Here is a 22,951-nt window from a genome sequence, read left to right as displayed (position 1 = left end):
CCCAGCATAGCATGACTTTACCAAAATGTGGTCAGACTGCTGGTTAAGCAGGTTCCCAATCCATTCCTCATCACAGAGCAGGACCTCACAACTGGGACCTCCAACCATCCCTGCTGGTATTCTCTGGCCCACAGAGAGCCAAAGCCAACTGGGACGAAAGTGGTAACCCAGCACAACACAGCTGCTCTAGGAAAGTGTGGCCACACTGCTTCTTTAAGTAAGTCCCCAATATTGCCCCTCCTCACTGGAAAGAACCTCCCAACTGGGACCTCCAGCCAGCCCTGCAAGTGTTCTCTGGCCTACAGAGATTTGCAAAGTCCCTGGGATAGAACTCCCACAGGGTGTGCAGGCCATCATCTTTGCTGTTTGGGCAACTTAGCAGTTTCAGTCTCTGGGGTTTGGAGAGCCCATGCTGACCCAGAGGTGGAAGTGGTACAACAGCACACCACAGTGGTCCCATAAAAATGTGGCCAGACTGCTTTATTAAGCAGGTTCCCAGTCCCATTCCTCATCACCAGGTGGAGCCTCCCAACTGGAGTCTTCAGCCACACCCACAGGTGTTCTTTGGCCGACAGAGGTTTGAGGCCTCCCTAAAATGAAGCTCCCAGGAGGAGGGGCAGGCCACTACCTTTGCTGATTTGTAGCCTTCACTGGTGACACCTCCAGCTACTGAAAAATCCAAGGTGACTAGTGACTGGAGTGGACACCCAGCATACACAAGCAGCCCTATGGAAAAGTGGCCAGAGTTGTTCAAAAAAACAAACCCATCCAAAGGTAAGCAGCCTCAAAGACTGAAGTTAGGTAAGCTCACAAAGATGAGAAAGAATCAGCACAAGTATGCTGAAAACTTAAAAAGCCAGAGTGCCCTCTTTTCCTCCAAGTGACCGCATCACCTCTCCAACAGGAATCAGGCTGAGAATCTCCTCAGAATCAGGCTGAGGCTGAGACAGCTGAAATGAAAGAAGCAGAATTCAGGATATGGACAGGAAAGAAGTTCACTGAGTTAAGCAATACATTGTAATCCAATGAAAGGAAGCTAAAAATCATGATAAAACACTGCAGGAGCAAACAGATGAAATAGCCAGCATAGAGAAGAACATAACCAACCTGATAAAGCTGAAAAACACACTACAAGAATTTCATAATGGAATCACAATTATTAATAGCAGAAGAGACCAAGCGAAGAACGAATCTCAGAGCTTGAAGACTGGCTTTCTGAAATAAGACACGCTGACAAGAATAGAGAAAAAAAGGATGAAAAGGAATGAACAAAAGCTCCAAGAAGTGTGACATTATATAAAAAGACCAAATCTATGACTGACTGGTATATCTGAAAGAGATGAGGAGAATGGCACCAATTTGAAAAACATATTTCAGGATGTCATCCATGAGAACTTTCCTAACCTAGCTAGATAGGCCAACATTCAAATTCAGGAAATGTAGAGAACCCCAGTAAGATACTCATGAGATGATCATCCACAAGACACATAATCATCAGATTCTCCAAGACCGAAATGAAAGAAGAAATGTTAAAGGCAGCTAGAGAGAAAGGCCAGGTCACCTACAAAGGAAAGCCCATCAGACTAACAGCAGACCTCTCAGTGGAAACCCTACAAGCCAGAAGATATTGGGGACCAATATTTAACATTCTTTTTTTTTTTTTTTGAGATGGAGTCTCACTCTGTCACCCAGGCTGGAGTACAATGGCGCAATCTCGGCTCACTGCAACCTCTGCCTCCTGGGTTCGAGCAATTCTCCTGCCTCAGCCTCCCAAGTAGCTGGGACTACAGGTGCACACAACCACACCTGGCTAATTTTTGTATTTTTTTTTTAATAGAGACAGGCTTTCACCACATTGGTCAGGCTGGTCTTGAACTCCTGACCTCAGGTGATCCGCTTGCCTCGGTCTCCCAAAGTGCTGGGATTACAGGCGTGAGCCACCACACCTGGCTAACATTCTTAAAGAAAAGAAATTCCAACTCAAAATTTCATATCAGGCCAAACTAAGCTTCATAAGTGAAGGAGAAATAAAACCTTTTTCAGACCAGCAAATGCTGTAGGAATTTGTTACCACCAGACCTGCCTTACAAGAGCTCCTGAAGGAAGCACTAAATATGGAAAGAAAAGACAATTACGAGCCACTACAAAAACTCAATGAAGTACACAGACCAGTAATACTGTAAAACTGTTAGTTACATAAACAAGTCTGCCAAATAACCAGCTAGCATCATTATGACAATCAAATCCACACACATCAATACTAGTCTTAAATGTAAATGGGCTAAATGACCCAATTAAAAGACGTAAGAGTGGCAAGTATTTTGATAAAGAACCACGATCCATTGGTATGCTGTCTTCAAGAGACCCATCTCATGCAATGACACACATGGGATCAAAATAAAGGGATGGAGAAAAATTTACCAAGCAAATGGAAAACAGAAAAAAGCAGGGGTTGTAGTCCTAATTTCTGACAAAACAGACTTTAAACCAACAAAGATTTAAAAAAAAAAAAAAAAAGAAGGGTATTACATAATGGTAAAGGGTTCAATTTAACAAGAAAAGTTAACTATCCTAAATACAAATGTACCCAACACAGGAGCACTCAGATTCATAAACCAAGTTCTTAGAGACCTTCAATGAGACTTAGACTCTCACACGATAATAGTGGGAGACTTTAACACCTCACTGACAATATTAGACAGATTATCAAGACAGATAATTAACAAATAAATATTTAGGACCTGAACTCAGCACTGGATCAAATGGACCTGATAGATATTTACAGAATTCTCCACCCTAAAACAACAGAATAGTGTTCTCATCACCATCTGGCACATACTCTAAAATTGATCACATGGGCCGGGCACGGTGGCTCATGCCAGTAATCCTAACACTTTGGGAGGCTGAGACAGGCAGATGACCTGAGGTTAGGGGTTTGAGACTGGCCTGGCCAACATGAGGAAACCCTATCTCTACTAAAAATACAAAAATTAGCCAGGTGTGGTGGCACATCCCTGTAATCCCAGCTGCTCGAGAGGCTGAGGCAGGAGAATCGCTTGAACCCAGGAGGCAGAGGTTGCAGCGAGCCAAGATCATGCCACAGCACTATAGCCTGGGCGACAGAGTGAAACTCCATCTCAAAAATAAAATAAAATAAAATAAAATAAAATAAAATTGATCACATAATTGGATGTAAAACATCCTCAGTAAAAGCAAAAGAACTGAAATCATAACAAATATTCTCTCAAACCACAGAACAATTAAATTAGAAATCAAGATTAAGAAATTAACTCAAAACCCTACAACTACATATAAATTGAATAACCTTCTCCTGAATGATTTTTGGATAAATAATGAAATTAACGCAGAAATCGGGAAGTGCTTTGAAACTTAGAGTACAAAGAAACAACATACCAGACTCTCTAGAACACAGCTAAGGCAGTGTAAAAGGGAAATTTATAGGACTAAATGCCCACATCAAAAGTTAGAAAGATCTCAAGTTAACAACCAAAGATCACAACTAAAAGAACTAGAAAACCAAGAACAAACAAATCCCAAAGCTAGCAGAAGACAAGAAATAGTCAAAATCAGAGCTAAACTGAAGAAGATACATGAAAAAATATTCAAAAGATCAACAAATCTAGGAGCTGTTTTTTTAAAAATTGATAAAATATATAGGCTGCTAGCTACACTAAAAAGAAGAAAATAGAGAATATTCAAATAAACACAATCAGAAACGACAAGAGGGGTATTACCACTTGACCCCATAGAAATACAAGTCATCACAGAATATTATGAATACCTCAATACACATAAACTAGAAAATCTAGAAGAAATGGATAAATTCCTGGACACCTACACCCTCCCAAGACTGAACCAGGAAGAAATTGAATCCCTGAACAGACAAATAACGAGTTCTGAAACTGAGGCAGTAATAAATAGCTTACCAATTGAAAAAAGCCCAGGACCAGATGGATTCACAGCTGAATTCTACTAGATGCACAAAGAACTGGTACAATTCCTACTGATATTATTCCAAAAAATTGAGAAGAAGGGACTCAACTCTAGTTCATTCTATAAGGCCAGCATCACCCTGATACCAAAACCTGGCAGAGACACAACAAAAAAGGAAACTTCAGGCCAATAACCTTGATAAACATCAACAAAATACTAGCAAATCAAATCCAGCAGCACATCAACAAGCTTAGCCACCAGGATCAAGTAGGCTTCATCCCTGGGATGCAAGGTTGACTCTGCATAGGCAAATCAATAAATGCTATTAATCACAACAGAATTAAAGACAAAAACCACATGATTATCTTAATAGATGATGAAAAGGTTTTCAATAAAATTCAACATCCCTTCACGTTAAAAACTCTCAATAAACTAGGTATTGCAGGAACATACCTCAAAATATTAGCCACTTATGACAAATCCACAGCCAACATCATACTGAATGGGAAAAAGCTGGAAGCATTCCCCTTGAAAACTGGCACAAGACAAAGATGCCCTTTCTCACCACTCCTATTCAACATAGTTTTGGAAGTTCTGGCCAGTGCAATCAGGCAAGAGAAAGAAATAAAGGGGGCATCCAAATAGGAAGAGAGGAAGTCAAACTATCCCTGCTGGCAGATGACATGATCATGTATCTAGAAAACCCCATTATATCAGCCCAAAAGCTTCTTAACCTGATAAGCAACTTTAGCAAAGTCTCAGGATTCTAAAATCAATGTGCAAAAATCACTAGCATTCCTATACACTAATAACAGTTAAGCAGAGAGCCAAATCAGGAACAAACTCCCATTCACAATTGCCACAAAAAGAATAAAATACCTAAGAATACAGGTAACTGGGGAGGTGAAAGATCTATACAAGGAGGACTACAAGCCAATGCTCAAAGAAATTAAAGACGACACAAATAAATGAAAAATTATTCCATGCTCATGGATAAGGAGAATCAATATTGTTAAAATGGTGATACTGCCTAAAGCAATTTATAGATTCAATGCTATTCCCATTAAACTATCAGTGACATTCTTCACAGAACCAGAGAAAACTATTTCAACATTAATATAGAATAAAAAATGAGTCAAACTAGCCAAGGTAATTCTAAGCAAAAAGAACAATGCTGGAGGCATCATGTTGCCTGACTTCCAGCTATACTACAGGGCTACAGTAATCAAAACAGCATGGTACTGGAACATGGACCAGTGGAACAGAATAGCAAGCCCAGAAGTAAGACCACACACCTACTACTATCTGATATTTGACAAACCTGACAAAAATAAGCAATGGAAAAAGGATTCCCTATTTAATAAAAGGTGCGGGGATAATTGGCTAGCAATATGCAGAAGACTGAAACTGGATCCCTTCCTTCCACCATATACAAAAATTAACACAAGATGGATTAAAGACTAATGTAAAACCCAAAACTATAAAAACCCTGGAAGACAACCTAGCCAATACCATTCAGGGCATAGGCAGCAGCAAAGATTTTATAATGAAGATGCCAAAAACAATTGCAACAAAAACACAAATTGACAAATGGGCTGTAATTAAACTAAAGAGTTTCTGCATAGCAAAAGAAACTATCAACAGAGTAAACAGACAACCTACAGAATGGGAGAAAATATTTGCAAATTATGCATCCAACAGAAGTCTAATACCCAGCATCTATAATTTAACAAACAAACTTACAAGAAAAAAACAAACTTACAAGAAAAAAAGAAACTTACAAGAAAAAAAACAATCCCATTAAAAAGTGGACAACAGACATGAACAGACACTTTTCAAAAGAAGACATACATGCGGTCAACTGTCATATGAAAAAAAGCTCAACATCACTGATCATTAGAGAAACGCAAATCAAAACCACAATGAGGTATTATCTCACACTAGTCAGAATGGCTGCTGTTAAAAAGACAAAAAATAACAGACACTGGTGAGGTTGTGGAGAAAAAAGGAATGCTTATACATTGTTGGTGGGAATGTAAATTACTTCAGCCACTGTGAAAGACAGTGTGGCAATTCCTCAAAGACCTAAAGACAGAACTACCATTTCCCCCAGCAATCCCATTACTGAGTATATACCCAGAAGAATATATATCATTCTATTATAAAGACACACACATATGTTCACTGCAGCACTATTCATAATACTGAAGACATGGAATCAACCTAAATGTCCATCAATGATATACTGGATAAAGAAAATATGGTACATAAACACCATGGAATACTATGCAGCCATAAAAAGGAATTAGATCATGTCCTTAGGAGGGACATGAATGGAGCTGGAGGCCATTATCCTTAGGAAACTAACACAGGAACAGAAAACCAAATACTGCATGTTCTCACTTATAAGTGGAAGCTAAATTATGAGACTACATGGACACATAGAGGGGAACAACACGTACTGGAGTCTTTTGGAGGGTGGAGGATAAGAGGAGAGAGAGAATCAGGAAAAATAACTGATGGGTACTAGGCTTAATACCTGGATGATGAAATAATGCATACAACAAATTCCCTATGACACAAGTTTACCTATGTAACAAACCTGCACTTGTATCCCTGAACTTAAAAGTTAAAATTAAAAAAACAAAATAATGTGTGCTGTATTTCATTAATCAACTGAACCAGTATATGTAAAGATATAGACATACACCTTCATTCTAATGGTCCTGTGGCAATCCCTTAATTTTCTGATTTATCAAAATAAAAAATAAGTAAATTTCTAAAAATATATGGCTCTATATTAATATCTCCACTGTTACAATTTTTCCCATAACTATTGAAAGTTTAATTATATACTTCATTAAAAGCCATGTAAATATAACAGTAGAAAAATATAAAAAAGGATTAAATTAAGAGAATCACCCCACTGCTTCTATCATACTACACATGGAGTTCAGTAGCTAACATTTTCCTCTTAACAGAATCACCTTATTAAAATTTATATACATACTATAGTTGCAAAATATCCCTTTATAGATTTTCATAATTTACTATTCAAACAAAGCTAGACATTTTGGTGATTTTATTTATTTCTAACATTATAATAAAAACGTGAAAAGAGTCCAGTGTTTACAGTCAAAGAGATCCCAATTTATATATTGCGTCTAACTTTAACAGCTATGTGGCTTTGAGCAAACTGAGCTTCTCTGATCTTCTTTTCTCTTGATTATGAAGTGGTTTTAACAAAAATATATGCAAAATGTCTAGCACAGTGCCTGATACATAGTGCTTAGTAAATTATAGTTAGTATAAAAATCTTCAACATTTCAAATTATTTCCTTAGACTAACAGCAGTGAGTGTGCTCCTGAACAGCAAAATGTTAAAAGACAAATGAACTTAGGAAATGAAGATGAATGAAAAAGCAATTATCAAAACATAATAAAACCTTAGTATCGTTTAATTATATACCACTAATAATTATATCCAGTGTAGACTTACCCTGCATGAGGGGCTGCTATCCCTTTATGAGAGGGAGATAAGGTCTGAAGTTTGTTTCCCAAAGAGCTGCTACTTGAAGACACTTTACCTGAAGGAACACCTTATAATAAAAAAGCATTATTTTTAACAATACTCTAAAAAAGGTTACATAAAACAGAGCATCTAACAAAGGAAACAATGCTTTAGTAATAATCTTTGCAACTATAAATCAAGTTTTCATTGAAGACATTTTTTAAATGGCATTTCCAGAGGACGACATATAGCATCCTTCATTTCTAGTTTCTAAATGTCCCTCTTACAATTGATATATAAATAAAGGTACATGTCAGTGGTCAATATCTTCTTCTAACTATTAAGTGTTTGACTACTACGAACAATTGCCCAGTTCAGAAAGCTACGAAGAGCTAGCATAAAATGAGAGGAAAATGCTGGATCAAAGAATCAAGGAAGTACTGGGCTGACTATTCTGAACAGATGACATCAATAACAACATCTGGGGCCAACATTTAAGCTGAAAAAAACAACAAAAAAGTGGCTCGGCACCATGGTGGCTCACGCCAGTAATCTCAGCACTTTAGGAGGCTCAGGTTGGGGGATCACGAGTTCAGGAGATAGAGATTATCCTGGCTAACTTGGTGAAACCCCATCTCTATTAAAAATACAAAAAATTAGGTGGGCATGGTGGCACCCGCCTATAGTCCCAGCTACTCGGGAGGCTAAGGCAGGAGAATCACTTGAACCTGGGAGGCGAAGGTTGCAGTGAGCTGAGATTCCACCACTGCACTCAAACCTGGGCGACAGAGCAAGACTCCGTCTCAAAAAAAAAAAAAAAAAAAGGTTAAAAGTAGAAACTACTCAAAGTTATCTTATTTTAAAAAATAATTACTTAACTTCTACATCTCTTCTTAATTATAAATCTATCTTAATATTCCAGAATAGACCACTATCTTTATTTCCTGCTCTGCCAACATGGTTTCAAAAACAAATCAAGTTGCTTTTCGGCTATCATTACCTACAACAGTTTTGCCAGCGCCACTTGGCTGCGGTAATCGTGAAGATCCTGATGATGCAGTTCCAGGAGAATTTGACTTTTTAAGTGCGGGTGGCTTATACTAAAATAATGGAAAAAAAAATTAATCAACATCACTTTTTGATTATGGATTGTAAACTAGTGGTTCAAAACTTAACATTCTTCGGGTTTAGGATTTCAGCCTTACAAGATGAAAAGAGTTGTGGAAATGAATGGTGATGATGGTTGCACATCATTAATGTATTAAAACACTTGTAAGTATACGCTGAATTGTATTCTTAAAAACGATTAAGATGGTAAAGTTTATGCTACATGTATTATACCACAGTAAAAAAATAATCGGAAAGAAACAGCTCACATTCCCTTAAATGAACAGTCTTTTCTACTGAATTATACAAATTGAGGAAGTATAGATTAAAATATATCACCTCAAAGGTTTTCCAAACTAGACTCCCTCTCAGATGCTCCACTGCTAAAACAAACTAACAGCAACTTTTTCAGTTCACAGGAAAAAGAAAAAAAGGTCTAACGGAAAAAACTTCCTCAAAGTTAAGATTTTAAACACCAAACAAACATTAGTAGAAAAACTTAGAAACAGCTATGGTGCAGCTTTAAAGGTCAAGATTTTTATATGTTCCTGGATGTGGTTTTATATTCCATATATATAATTCAGCCATATTTCCTACTGATAAAAACCATAAGATGACCTATTACCTGAACAAGTTTTACAACAGCTGCCTTATGGATTTCCCTGATATGAAGAGAAAGAGCTAATTCTGGCTTCACTATCCTCACCAGACCATCTTAAATTAATGGAGTATGCACTGACCTAAGATATTTCAGCTTATCTTGGATTTTTATATTTCTCTACTCCTCTAAAGAGACATCTTTATTAATTTTATTTTACTTTCTCTTTTTGAGCCAAATTTTGCTCAGTTACCTGACAATAAAAGTATCTTACTGATCACCTGCTTCAATAGCAAGAAATGAACTTGCCCAGGGTTATGCCCCAACTTCACAGCAGAGGAGGAATTTAGACTCATGCTGGTTCTAGCCCAATGCTTCAACCATAAGGTGAAAATCATACTTGCATATGTGCTTGGAATGTAGCCCAATACGGGATCAAGATTTCATGTGAAAAATTGGTTTTAACGGGCTGGGCACGGTGGCTCATGCCTGTAATCCCAGCACTTTGGAAGGCCGAGGCAGGTGGATCATGAGGTCAGGAGATCGAGACCATCCTGGCTAACACAGTGAAACCCCGTCTCTACTAAAAATACAAAAAATTAACCGGGCGTGGTGGTGGGCACCTGTAGTCCCAGCTACTCAGGAGGCTGAGGCACGAGAATGGCGTGAACCCAGGAGGCGGAGCTTGCAGTGAGCCGAGATCACGCCACTGCACTCCAGCCTGGCAACAGAGCAAGACTCTGTCTCAAAAAAAAAAAAAGAAAGAAAAATTGGTTTTAAATTATCATTTTCAAAAATCAAATCATATTTTATAACCAACAATCAATATAAAATTTAAGATGCACTACTACCAAAAATAGCTAGCTAAAACCAATTTTGAAGTCAAACATTATATCCTTCTAACTCTGTATGTGAATTTTTAAAAAGTTAAATCTTGATAAACGGTCACACAAAAAAAGTAGCATTCACGTTTTGCAGTATTATGCCAGCACCTGAAAAACAGAAAACCAAAACCTTCAGTAAATGTCTTTCAAATTAACAAATGTCTATGAGACTTTGGGAGATGAACCATATAATGATACTGATTTTTTAAAACCTTAGAGGTGCTTCTGGTTTAAAAGGGCATCTGGGCCACTATATATAGAGAGAGAGAGAAAGACAGACATTAGAAAAGACTTAAAATTATAGCAATAGGGAAAACAAGCTCTAACAAAAATTTGTTAAACTACGAGAGTTATGTCTATAAAAACAGAGTTAATAAAATCAGATTAGGAAACAAGACTGTTGACCCACTCAAACTGTACAAACAATCAAAAAAGAGCAAAATGATTAGCATAAACAAAGTGCGCTGATGTGGCCTATTACATATTGAGAGGTCAAGTCTTTAGGCAGGAAACAGGCAGAAAGGTTCCTGGTAGCATTACATAATGGAGACTAAAGATTTTTATGTATATAATAGGAATTATTAACAACTTAATGGCTTACAAATACTTAGGCAGAACATGTCTCCAAAAAATGTTTTGCTTTCTCCCTCTCTATGTAAGACTTCCCACTATTTTACTAAATTTTATTGTTGAGTTTTCTGAGCTATTCAGAACCTAGAACAACCTTACTTATATCCTATAATATTTCCCATTACTTTAGACAAGAACTAGTCAGGTTAGTTTCCTTTCCGAAAACTGCTTGTTTAAAACATTATTCACCTCCCCCTCGGTATCTTGCTGTTTTCCCTGACCTAGATAATCTGACTCCTTCCTTTCTGAGCTATATTCTATCTATTCTACAACATCAAGCTGAAAGTCTACTGGTATATAAAGACTTTCAGAATGACTCTATCAATCAACAGTTTTGTGTGCTATTATGAAGACTTTCAGAATGACTCTATCAACCAACAATTTTGTATAAATCCATTTTAATGACCAGGAGAATGAAATGATTTTATACAATTACATTCAACATATTTCTTTCATTCATTATTATTCGGTAATTATTATTTTGTGTTTTTATGCTGCTCACAAATCTCATACATTTCCTTACAAAAATATTTATACAAAGACTAATGACTAATGAAATTGGAAAAAGTCTAAAGAACTTGTAGGACATCCATTTCTGACAAAATGGTAGAACTTACTATTTAGACCAACCTTTCAATTAACAACTAAAAATGCTCAGGAAAGAATAAAAAATCATTGTAAAAGCACTGAATGTCAAATGAGAGGAAAAGAAATTTCCAGGCCAAACCATATGGGATTGTAATAACGACCTGAACATCACATGGATTTGCTGTATAAATTTGCATTATTAGGCTGGTCAAGCAAACTAAGCCAATAATTTAATTTCAAATGTTTCCAGACTGATAAGACTCATAGATACCTAAAAGGAATAAGCACAGCACACATCTTCTCTGGAAGAAGGCATGAATGATAATCACGAATACCTTTTTACTTGTAACAAGCAGCAAAGGTCAATAATAATCAGGGAAATAAGGATATAAGGAAACTGAATGAGAAAAAAAAAAAAACAAGGAACATATCCATACAAGTCACTTGATATTGCTATAATTATCAGACACACATTACAAACAACTATGAGTACTACATTTAAAGAAATAGGAGACAACTATGAAAATATTAATGGAAAATTGCAAACTATAAAAAATAGGAAATTAGAAAAATAGCCAGCCAACTGCAAGAAACTAAAAACGCAAAACAGAGATATAGACCAATGGAACAGAACAGAGCACTCAGAAATAATGTCACACATCTACAACTATCTGATCTTTGACAAACCTGACAAAAACAAGAAATGGGGAAAGGATTCCCTATTTAATAAATGGTGCTGGGAAAACTGGCTAGCCATATGTAGAAAGCTGAAACTGGATCCCTTCCTTATACCTTACACAAAAATTAATTCAAGATGGATTAAAGACTTAAGTGTTAGACCTAAAACTATAAAAACCCTAGAAGAAAACCTAGGCAATACCATTCAGGACACAGGCATGGGCAAGGACTTCATGTCTAAAACACCAAAAGCAATGGCAACAAAAGCCAAAATTGACAAATGGGATCTAATTAAACTAAAGAGCTTCTGCACAGCAGAAGAAACTACCATCAGAGCGAACAGGCAACCTACAGAATGGGAGAAAATTTTTGCAATCTACTCATCTGACAAAGGGCTAATATCCAGAATCTACAATGAACTCCAACAAATTTACAAGAAAAAAACAAACAACCCCATCAAAAAGTGGGCAAAGGATATGAACAGACACTTCTCAAAAGAAGACATTTATGCGGCCAAAAGACACATGAAAAAATGTTCATTATTCCTGGCCATCAGAGAAATGCAAATCAAAACCACAATGAGATACCATCTCACACCAGTTAGAATGGCGATAATTAAAAAATCAGGAAACAACAGGTGCTGGAGAGGATGTGGAGAAATAGGAACACTTTTACACTGTTGCTGGGACCGTAAACTAGTTCAACCATTGTGGAAGTCAGTGTGGTGATTCCTCAGGGATCTAGAACTAGAAATACCATTTGACCCAGCCCTCCCATTACTGGGTATATACCCAAAGGACTATAAATCATGCTGCTATAAAGACACATAAACACGTATGTTTATAGCGGCACTATTCACAATAGCAAAGACTTGGAACCAACCCAAATGTCCAACAAGGATAGACTGGATTAAGAAAATGTGGCACATATACACCATGGAATACTATGCAGCCATAAAAAATGATGAGTTCATGTCCTTTGTAGGGACATGGATGAAGCTGGAAACCATCATTCTCAGCAAACTATCACAAGGACAAAAAACCAAACACCGCATGTTCTCACTCATAGGTGGGAATTGAACAATGAGAGCACTTGGACACAGGAAAGGGAACATCACACCCCAGGGCCTGTTGTGGGGTGGGGGGAGTGGGGAGGGATAGCATTAGGAGATATACTCCATGTAAATGACGAGTTAATGGGTGCAGCACACCAACATGGCATATGTATATGTATGTAACAAACCTGCACGTTGTGTACATGTACCCTAAAACTAAAGTATATTACTAATAATAAAAAAAACAAATTACAAGCTCAATGTTGGAGGGGTGAAGTGGCTATATAACCGTCCTACAGGTAGCAGCAATTATAACAAAAAGATTACTGGAAACCACTGGAAAACCTACACTGTACACCCTGGATTTAACTACCTATACTTAGACCTCCTTACTGCTCCCCTCCTAAAAAAGGAAAGAAAGTAAAAACACTTTGCAAAAGAACAAAACAGAAATTGATATATATTACCTACCATGTCATGTCTAGTTTTCAACCAAACATTACCAGCAAAGAAAGAGAAAACATGATCCATATTTAGCAAAAATGTCAAGTCAACAGAAACTAACTGCAAATGACCACAGGTGGCAGATTTAGTAGTTAAGGATTAAAAAATAGTAATAATAAATAAGACTGAACTATAGGGATTGGAATTGGAGAAATTAAGCCAGGCACAGGCATGTGAGTACCACATGTACTCACTTACATGTAGAATCTAAAACAATGGAACTCTAAGCAGCAGAGAACTGAATGGTAGTACCAGAGGCTAAAGGGAGGGGGAAAGGGAAGAAAGAACAAGGAGATGATGATGATGGTCAAAGGGGTAAGTTTTTGTTGTGGTTTTTATTTTGAGATATACTGCATAGCATGGTGAATACATTAAACGATAATGTATTATACCTTTCAAAATTGCAAAGAGAAAAAAATTTTCAAATGTTCTTACCACAAAAAATGGTAAGTACTTGAGGTGATAGTATGTTAATTAGCTTGATTTAGTCATTACACATTGTATCCATGAATCATGGTATCACTTTGTACCCCATAAATATATACATCTATAATCTGCACATTTACAATTTCAATAAATATATAAATAAGGCAGTAAGCATAACAATACACATCAAGAGTACTGATAGGCCTATAATATCTAGAGTTACATATATGAAACAATAGCACAAACCTGTCAGAGGTAAATAAAAATATCCATAGATATGGGTAAGTCAAAGATGCATTTTTTATTCCTAGAGCAATCACTTTTCAAAAATGCAAAGAATTATAGCTAGAAAGCCAAAAAAGAAAATGAAATCTTATGAAGACAAAAGGGAAAAGAAATGGTGAATTTTTAAAAAAATTACAAAAGGAGAAAACAGATGGCAGACCTAAACATAAGCAAATCAATAATTGCACCAAATGTAAATGACAGGCAATTTTGACCAACAAGATGAAGTTACTAGATTTGATTTTAAAAAAAGAAATACAAAAACCAATTATAGCAATGCAAAAACACATATATAAGGAATAGAGAGAAAAGAAGTGAGCATAATTATGTTAAAATGGCTATATTCTTATCACATGAAACATACTGCAACACAACAAATATTGCCACAGACAAAAAGGAACAATTTATAATGATAAAAGTGCCAATAAATGGGGAAGATGTAACAATTTATAAATGCACATGCAAACAATAAGAGAAATTCAAAATTTTGAATTAAAAGCTGGCAAAACTAAAGAGAAATGTAAGAAAAGTCATAATTTTAACATATTTCCCTCAGTAATTGATGGAACATCATACACAATGGTGAAAAACAATGCTTTTCACCTAAGAACAGAAAAACAAGGCAAGGAGGTCCACTGTCATCACCTCTATTCAACATTAGTCTAGCCCATGCAGTAAATCACAAAAAAGAAATAAAAGCCAAAAGGTTGGAGGGAAGAAAATAAAACTGTCCTTATTTATAGGTGACATGACTGTATACACAGAAAAGTCCTAAGAAATCTACAAGAAGACTATTAGTAAATGAATTTAGGAAAATAGCAGGGTATAAGATTAATATACAAAAATCCAGTTTTTCTAAACAAGCAAAAAACAACTAAAAATGAAATAAAATAAAATTCCATTTACGAGATCATCCAAATACATGACATACTTGGAAAAATCTAACAAAACATGTGTATGACCTATATAATATACACTACAAAACACTGCTAAAATAAAACCTAAATGATCAGAAAATATAACAGGTTCATGAACTGAACAACTCAATATTGTTAAAATGTCAATTCTTCTCAAATTGATTTATGAATTTAATATAATCTCAAATGCTAGAAGTCATTTTTTGTAGATGTTGACAAGTCAATTATAAAATGTATATATAAATGTAAATCAAGAATGGCCAAAGTTTTTTTTTTTTTTTTTTGAGACAGTCTCTTGCTCTGTCGCCCAAGCTGGAGTGCAGTGGCGTGATCTAGGCTCACTGCAAGCTCCTCCTCCCAGGTTCACACCATTCTCCTGCCTCAGCCTCCCAAGTAGCTGGGACTACAGGCGCCCGCCACCACGTCCAGCTAATTTTTTGTATTTTTATTAGAGACGGGGTTTCACCGTGTTAGCCAGGATGGTCTTTATCTCCTGACAATCGTGATCTGCCCGCCTTGGCCTCCCAAAGTGCTGGGATTACAGGCGGGAGCCACTGCACCCGGCTGCCAAAGAAAATTTTAAAAGGAATTCAAGTAGGAAAATTTAGACTACTTGATTTTAAGGCTTATTAAGGTTCACTATTCTGTATAGTGATAATGCGGTATTGACTAAAGGACAGGGATATAAATCAATGGAACAGAACAGCATGTCCTGAAATAAACCCATACATTTATATTCAACTGATTTCCAACCAAGGTGCCTCCGCAATTCATCAGGGAAAGAAAAGTCCTTTAAACAAATCGTGCTAAAACAATAGAATATCCACATAGAAAACAAAAGGAAAAACTGCCCCTTACTTCACACTATACACAAATACCAGCCTGAAATGATTTACAGATGTAAGAGCTAAAAGCATAAAACTTATAGAAGACATGGGAGAAAAATCTCTGCAATCCTAGTATAGGCAAAGATTTCTTTGATACAAGATAAGGAGCATAAATCATAAAGAATTAATAAGTTGGACTTAATCACATTTTAAAATTTTTGCCCCTCAAAAGACATCCTTAAGAAAATGGAAAGCCAAGTCACAGGATGGGAGAAAATATTCTTAATATACATCTGAGAAAAGACCAAGAATATGTAACAAGGTCTTTCACTCGATAATCTAAAAACATGTATACATATATATAGTGTTTTTATATATTTTATATATACAAAATGTGCTAAGACAATAGAATATCCACATAGAAAAAAGGAACAATTGCCCCTTCACACTATACACAATTAGCTTGAAATGATTTACAGATATAAGAGCTAAAAGCATACAACTTTTATAGATATATAAAACTATATATCTATAAAAGCAGGTGAGAAAAATATAGTCTAATGTCATGAAAAGCATAAACAATAATCTATGAATGTCCATGAGCCATTTTCTCGTTTATAGCAATTATTAAAACTGAACTTATCACCTGTGTCCGAGAAGTTGGTTTTCCTTTGGTATCTGTAGAAAATTTCCCTTTATTACTAATACGTGCTGCCTGTTCTTTACAGAAATTTATATGTCTATCAGCTGCATTTTCATTGAACCTCCTCTGACAATATGGACATTGAATATAATCTATAACAGATAAAAACGGAAACAGATTAATAGCATAGTACTTGAAACAGACATTAAAAAATCTTAAGTTTCTACGCAGTCATTCAAAAAATATAAGTAATAACATCTGATAAGCAAAAATTCCCATATCCTTATAACTACCCAGTTTCACTTGTCTAAACTTAGTGAAGAGTTCAAAAAAAAAAAAGTCTGCTGGTACATGGCTTCCAATTTTCTCCTAGCTTTGAATCAAATGTGTGAAGGAAAAAGAACAAAAGATAAATCCTTAGTACAAAAGAGTAAGCAGAGGAAAAACGTTATTTCTTTTTTGCCTTTATGTTTTCATTTATAATGGATACATACTTTATATAGCAGACTAGTTAGGAAGTAATAATACATGACGTTAAAATACATTTTAAAATATAGGCTCATCTATTAAAATTTTTTATTTCATCAAATGGAAAACTGTCAAGAAATAGTTTACTTATCTTTAAAGTGCTATTTTCTCTTAAAAGTCCCAACAGATGGAAGAAGTGATTAAAATATATCTCACTGACATAATTCAAATTTAAGAAACGGCAAATGTTTCCAAGATAAAATGTCTTCCCAAAATGCAAAGCATACTGTAAATTAAACTTCTTTTGAAATTATTCCAGAACCATATTTTGTAGCATTGTAAAATAACTAAATGAGACACTGGGAATAAATGTAAAAATTTGGTAGTGTCAAAAAAGCATCTTAATTTAACAGGTTTACAACTTATTTTAACAGGTTTACTTTTTTGATAGAGAGTTTGCCCTTTTCAATTTATATTCATCTGAGCTCAAAAATTTGTCCTGCTTACTACTGGAGTAGGTCTTAAACCTCTCATAAGAAAGAAATAAGCTGTTTTTGTCAGGCCCAAAAGATTAAAAACACTTCTAAAGCCCAAACGATCCTGAAGAACTGGTACCCTCTCACTCTCTTATATTAGACATGAGAAATGTAGCTATGTAGAGTTAAGACACAATATCTAAATATCTTCAAAGCAGAGAGAAAACTCAAGTTCATGAAGAAAATAAAAGGTAGTATTAAAAGAGGCCCAGGATCAGTTAAAGCATACCAGAAACATTCATTCATATAAGTTAATTATTAATACTCTAGAACAGGGTTTCGCAAAATATGGTCCATGGGCCAAATCCAGCCTGCCTGTTGCCTATCTTTGTAAATGAAGTTTTACGGAAACACAGCCATGCTCATTTTATATTTATATATATATAATTTATATATATTTATATATAAATATAGATATCGTTTATATATAAAAATATAGATATAAATAATTATATATAGTTTATTATATAAACATATATAATTTATTATATAAATATATATTTATTATATAAATATATATTATATAAATGTATATATAATTTATTACATGAATATATATATTTATTACATGAATATATATAATGCATTACGTAAATATATATAATGTATTACGTAAATATATATAATGTATTACGTAAATATATATAATGTATTACGTAAATATATATATAATGTATTACGTAAATATATATAATGTATTACGTAAATATATATAATGTATTACATAAATGTATATAATGTATTACGTAAATATATATATAATGTATTACATAAATATATATAATGTATTACGTAAATATATATAATGTATTACGTAAATATATATAATTAATTATATAAATATATAATTTATTATATAAATATATATAATTAATTATATAAACATAATTATATATAAATATATATATAATTATGTATATATAGTCTATGGCTTATTTGTTGCAATAGAAACCTTATGGCATATAAAATCTAAGATATTTACTATATCTGTAGATATACTATATCTCTCCTCTACAATAAAATGTCAAAAATGATCATATCTAGATTTGCTAAAGAACTTTCTCTTTGTTAGAAAATAAATCCCAATCTAGAGTACTAACATAGCATTAATGTGGCTACCCTGTTACATTAACAACCTCTTTAGGCTGCTCTAATAAGGAATGTCAAAGTGTCAACTTTGTCACTTTAAGTTTTTCGGTATCTCAGTATCTCATACAGGGTTGCAAAAATCTTGCTTTGCTTTTAGTAACAATGACTCAAGCAACTTTTATCTGCTCAATGAGAAAAAATTTAACAATATACAAATTTAAGCCATAAATGTAGTCGAGCCACATGAATTATACATTTTAGGAAAATTATGATTTTTTTTATATCAATCTCAGATGAGAAGATACCAAGGAACCAGGCAACATAATTATATGACTCCTACTGAATGACTACATTTCAATCCGCAGTGAGCATGGTTAAAATATTTCCTGGAATACTCACATTTAATAGTTACTATAATAATTTTTAAATGATATTATAATGCCTTGTTTAAATAAAAGTATTAAAATAAAAACATAATACACTTCCATGTTCTAAATTAATGTCTTTATAAGCCTACATGACTAGATTACCACCACCATTTTACACCAAATCATTTAAAGATTATGCCTCATAACACTCCATGATTGTAAGTTAAGCTTAACAAGTGAAAATTTATAAAAACTCTATCATTATTTTCTTTCCACATGAACATTTCTGTCAACAATATTCCAAATACCAGGATCATAAGAAGGTGGAGGAGGAGGAGGAAGTTTGCCACCCTCTTTGAGGGCCTGATCAAGGCCTTTAGCTGCTCTTATGGTAGCAATGAATTCTTCATGTTTCCTTCTCCAATTAGATGGTTTCTTTGGTGGTTCTGGCTATAAATAAATAAATAAATTAATTAATAAACAAACAGTATCTTTTTAGTATATTGAAATAAAACATCAGATAATTCCATATCATTTTAAATGTTCTCTTATCAGGAGTCCTTAAATGATATCCTTCTCAAATTTATAATTTTAAAGAGAAACTTTATGCAACTACATTGCAATTTTATATTCAATTTCTTAATGTAAGTGTCATTGCGAAAGACACTACTAAACTGCCTTCTGTAGGTGTTACATCTATTTATCCTCCCACTAAGACTGTTGCTGTGGTTCAATGTTCCCTCCAAAACTCATGTTAAAATGTAATTGCCATTGTAACAGTAGTACAAGGTGGGGACATCTGAAAGGTGATTAAGTCATTATGGTTCCGCCCTCCCAGTAGCAGATTAGTTATTGAGGAAGTGGGTTCCTGATAAAAGAGTAAGTCTGGACCCCACTTTCTGTTTCACATGCACACCTGCCCTTCCGTCATGGGATTATGCAGCAAGAAGGCCCTCGCCAGATGCTAGCACTATGCTCCTGGACTTCCCAACCTCCAGAACAGTGACAGATACATTTCTTTTCTTTATAAATTATCCAGTTTGTGGTACTCTATTACAGCAGCAGAAAAGAGACTAACACAGTGTATTTCCCTGTTTTTCCATAGATCCTCTAACAGAGTATATTATCTATCATTTGGGTTTTGAACCAATTAGAAATATGAAAAATAGTCCTCACTTCGTGGATTTAATTGGATTTTCTCTTATAATGATTGAGACTGAGCACCTTTTTAAATTACTAAGAATCATTTAATTTATTGTCTTTACTGTGGACTATTTATATTCCTGCTCAACTTATTTGTTGAGTTATTGGCCTTTAATGTAATAATTTCTAGTAATTTTTTATAGGAAACTATTCCCTCCCTCCCACCAACAATCTGTCTTTTGACCTTGTCTTTGGGTCGTCTTTTACTATGCATAATTATGTTTTAATTACAGTTTAATTTACTGATCTTTTATGGCCTCTGGATCTGCATTAGCCAGGTGCAACCTCACACCAAGGAAAAATAAAATTTTCCCATGCTTCCTTCTACAACTTCCAGTTTCAATTAAAATTTCCTAAATATTTTATTCATGTGGAATTTATCCTGCTGTGTGGAGTGACAAATTGAATCAAATTTTGCTTATTTTTTTTAACATGGCTATGCAGTTGTCCTATCCTTTAGTGACTCTCCCCTCCCTGTCCCCCCACAACAGAATTGAAATAACACCTGTATAATCACTAAATTCCTTTCTGAATTTGGGCCTATTTCTGAACTTTCTCTTCCATTCCACGGTTCTGACTATCCTTTGTTAGTACCAGTATTTTCAATATTGAGACATTATATTTTAACATCTGATAGGCTAATATTTTATTAAGCTTTTTTAATCTTTTCCTAGTTCATGTATATAATTTTTTTGATGTAAACTTTTGAATCAACTTGTCTAATTTTTAAAAATTAAGAATCACATTTATAAACAAGTTGAGAAACTTAAAATCTTTATTAGGTTGAGTCTACCTATACAAGAATATGGGATATATTTCTATTTGAAAAACAGTTCATTTTTATCTTTCAGTAGTATTTTTTTACTTTGTGGAAGTCTTGTATCTTTATTATAAAGTTTATTCCTAAATATTTCATACTTTGTGTTGTTCTTTTGCAGAGGGTCCTTTCCTCATTGCTATGTCTCAAGAGCCTGTTTGCTGAGTATATGAAGCTTAGTTATTTTTGCATAGTAACCTACCACATTACTTCCCTTTACTCCTATTGTTTGTAGTAATTTCTTACTTAATTCTCGGGTTTTCCAGGTATATCATATCTTCTAATAAAGATGATTTTATCTAGTCTTTTCAAATATCTATTGATATAGTTTGGCTGTGTCCCCACCCAAATCTCATCTTGAATTGTAGCTCCCATAAACTCCACCTGTTATGGGGGTACTCGGTAGGAGGTAATTGAATCACGGGGGCAGGTTTCTCCCATGCCATTCTCATGACAGTGAATAAGTCTCATGAGATCTGATGGTTTTACAAAGGGTAGTTCCCCTGCACACATGCTCTTGCCTGCCATCATATAAGATGTGCCTTTGATTCTTCTTCACCTTCCACCATGATTGTGAGGCCTCCCCAGACACGTGAAACTGAGTCTGTTAAACCTCTTTTTCTTTATAAATTGCCTAGTCTCAGGTATTTCTTCATAGCAGTATGAAAATGGACTAATACAGTAAGTTGGTACTGGTGGAGTGGGGTACTGCTATTAAGATACCCCAAAATGTGTAAGCAACTTTGGAACTGGGTAACGAGCAGAGGCTGAAACAGTTTGGAGGGCTCAGAAGACAGAAAAATGTGGGAAAGTTTGGAACTTCCTAGAAACTTGTTGAATGGTTTTGACCAAAATGCTAATAGTGATATGGACAACAAAGTCCAGGCTAAGGTGGTCTCAGATGGAGATGAAGAACTTGCTGGGAAATGGAGCAAAGGTGATTCTTGTTACGCGTTAGCAAAGAGACTGGCAGCATTTTGCTGTTGCAATAGAGATCTGTGGCTTTAAACTTGGGAAAGATGATTTAAGGTTTCTGGTGGAAGAAATTTCTGGGGAGCAAAGCATTCAAGAGGAAGCAGAATATATAAGTTTGGAAAATTTGCAGCCTAACGATGTAACAGAAAAGAAAAATCCATTTTCTGGGGAGAAATTCATGGCTGCTGCAAAAATTTGCATGAGTAACAAGTAATGGAATGTTAATCACCAAGACAAAGGGAAAAATGCCTCCAGGGCACATCAGAGACCTTCAGGGCAGCCCCTCCCATCACAGGTTCAGAGGCCTAGAAGGGAAAAATGGTTTCCTAGGCCAGGTCCAGGGCCCCCCTACTGTGTGCAGCGTAGGGATTTGGTGCCCTGCGTCCCAGCTGCTCCAGGCATGGCTAAAAGGGGCCAAGGTACAAGTTGAGCCATGGCTTCAGAGGTGCAAGCCCAAAGCCTTGGCAGCTTCCACATGGTGTTGAGCCCACAGGTGCACAGAAATCAAGAGTTGAGGTTTGGGAGCCTCTGATTAGATTTCAGAGAATGTATGGAAACACCTGGATGTCCAGGAAGAAGTTTGTTTCAGGGGCGGGGCCCTCATGGAGAACCTCTGCTAGGGCACTGCAAAAGGGAAATAAGAGAATGGAGTCCGTACACAGAGGCCCCACTGGGGCATGCCTAGTGGAGCTGTGAGAAGAGGGCCACCATCCTCCAGACCCCAGAATGGTAGATCCACCGACAGGTTGCACTGTGTGCCTGGAAAAGTTGCAGACACTCAATGTCAGCCCAAGAAAGCAGCCAGGAGGAGGGGGGCTGTACCCTGCAAAGACAAAGGGGTAGAGTTGCCCAAGGCCATGGGAGCCCACCTTTTGAACCAGCATGACCT

General features: G+C 35.5%; 1 protein-coding gene across 3 annotated transcripts in view; it reads right to left on the bottom strand.

Moving 5' to 3' along the window:
* ZC2HC1A (zinc finger C2HC-type containing 1A) overlaps positions 1–22,951 on the bottom strand; it is a 53,512-nt gene that overhangs the window by 13,717 nt on the left and 16,844 nt on the right. For all 3 annotated transcript variants that reach the window (XM_008956669.4, XM_003831286.4, XM_055116676.2), the window contains exons 4-7: positions 19,376–19,517; positions 16,610–16,758; positions 8,466–8,565; positions 7,454–7,553 (exon numbers count right to left, since the gene is read on the bottom strand). In XM_008956669.4, the coding sequence (XP_008954917.1) occupies positions 7,454–7,553; positions 8,466–8,565; positions 16,610–16,758; positions 19,376–19,517 (491 nt within the window). The remainder of the gene's footprint in view (positions 1–7,453; positions 7,554–8,465; positions 8,566–16,609; positions 16,759–19,375; positions 19,518–22,951) is intronic.

This window comes from Pan paniscus, chromosome 7 (assembly GCF_029289425.2).
Source record: "Pan paniscus chromosome 7, NHGRI_mPanPan1-v2.0_pri, whole genome shotgun sequence".
NCBI classification, from domain to species: domain Eukaryota; kingdom Metazoa; phylum Chordata; class Mammalia; order Primates; family Hominidae; genus Pan; species Pan paniscus.
Note: the sequence above shows the minus strand (reverse complement) of the source record. Positions and strands in the feature narration are given on the sequence as shown.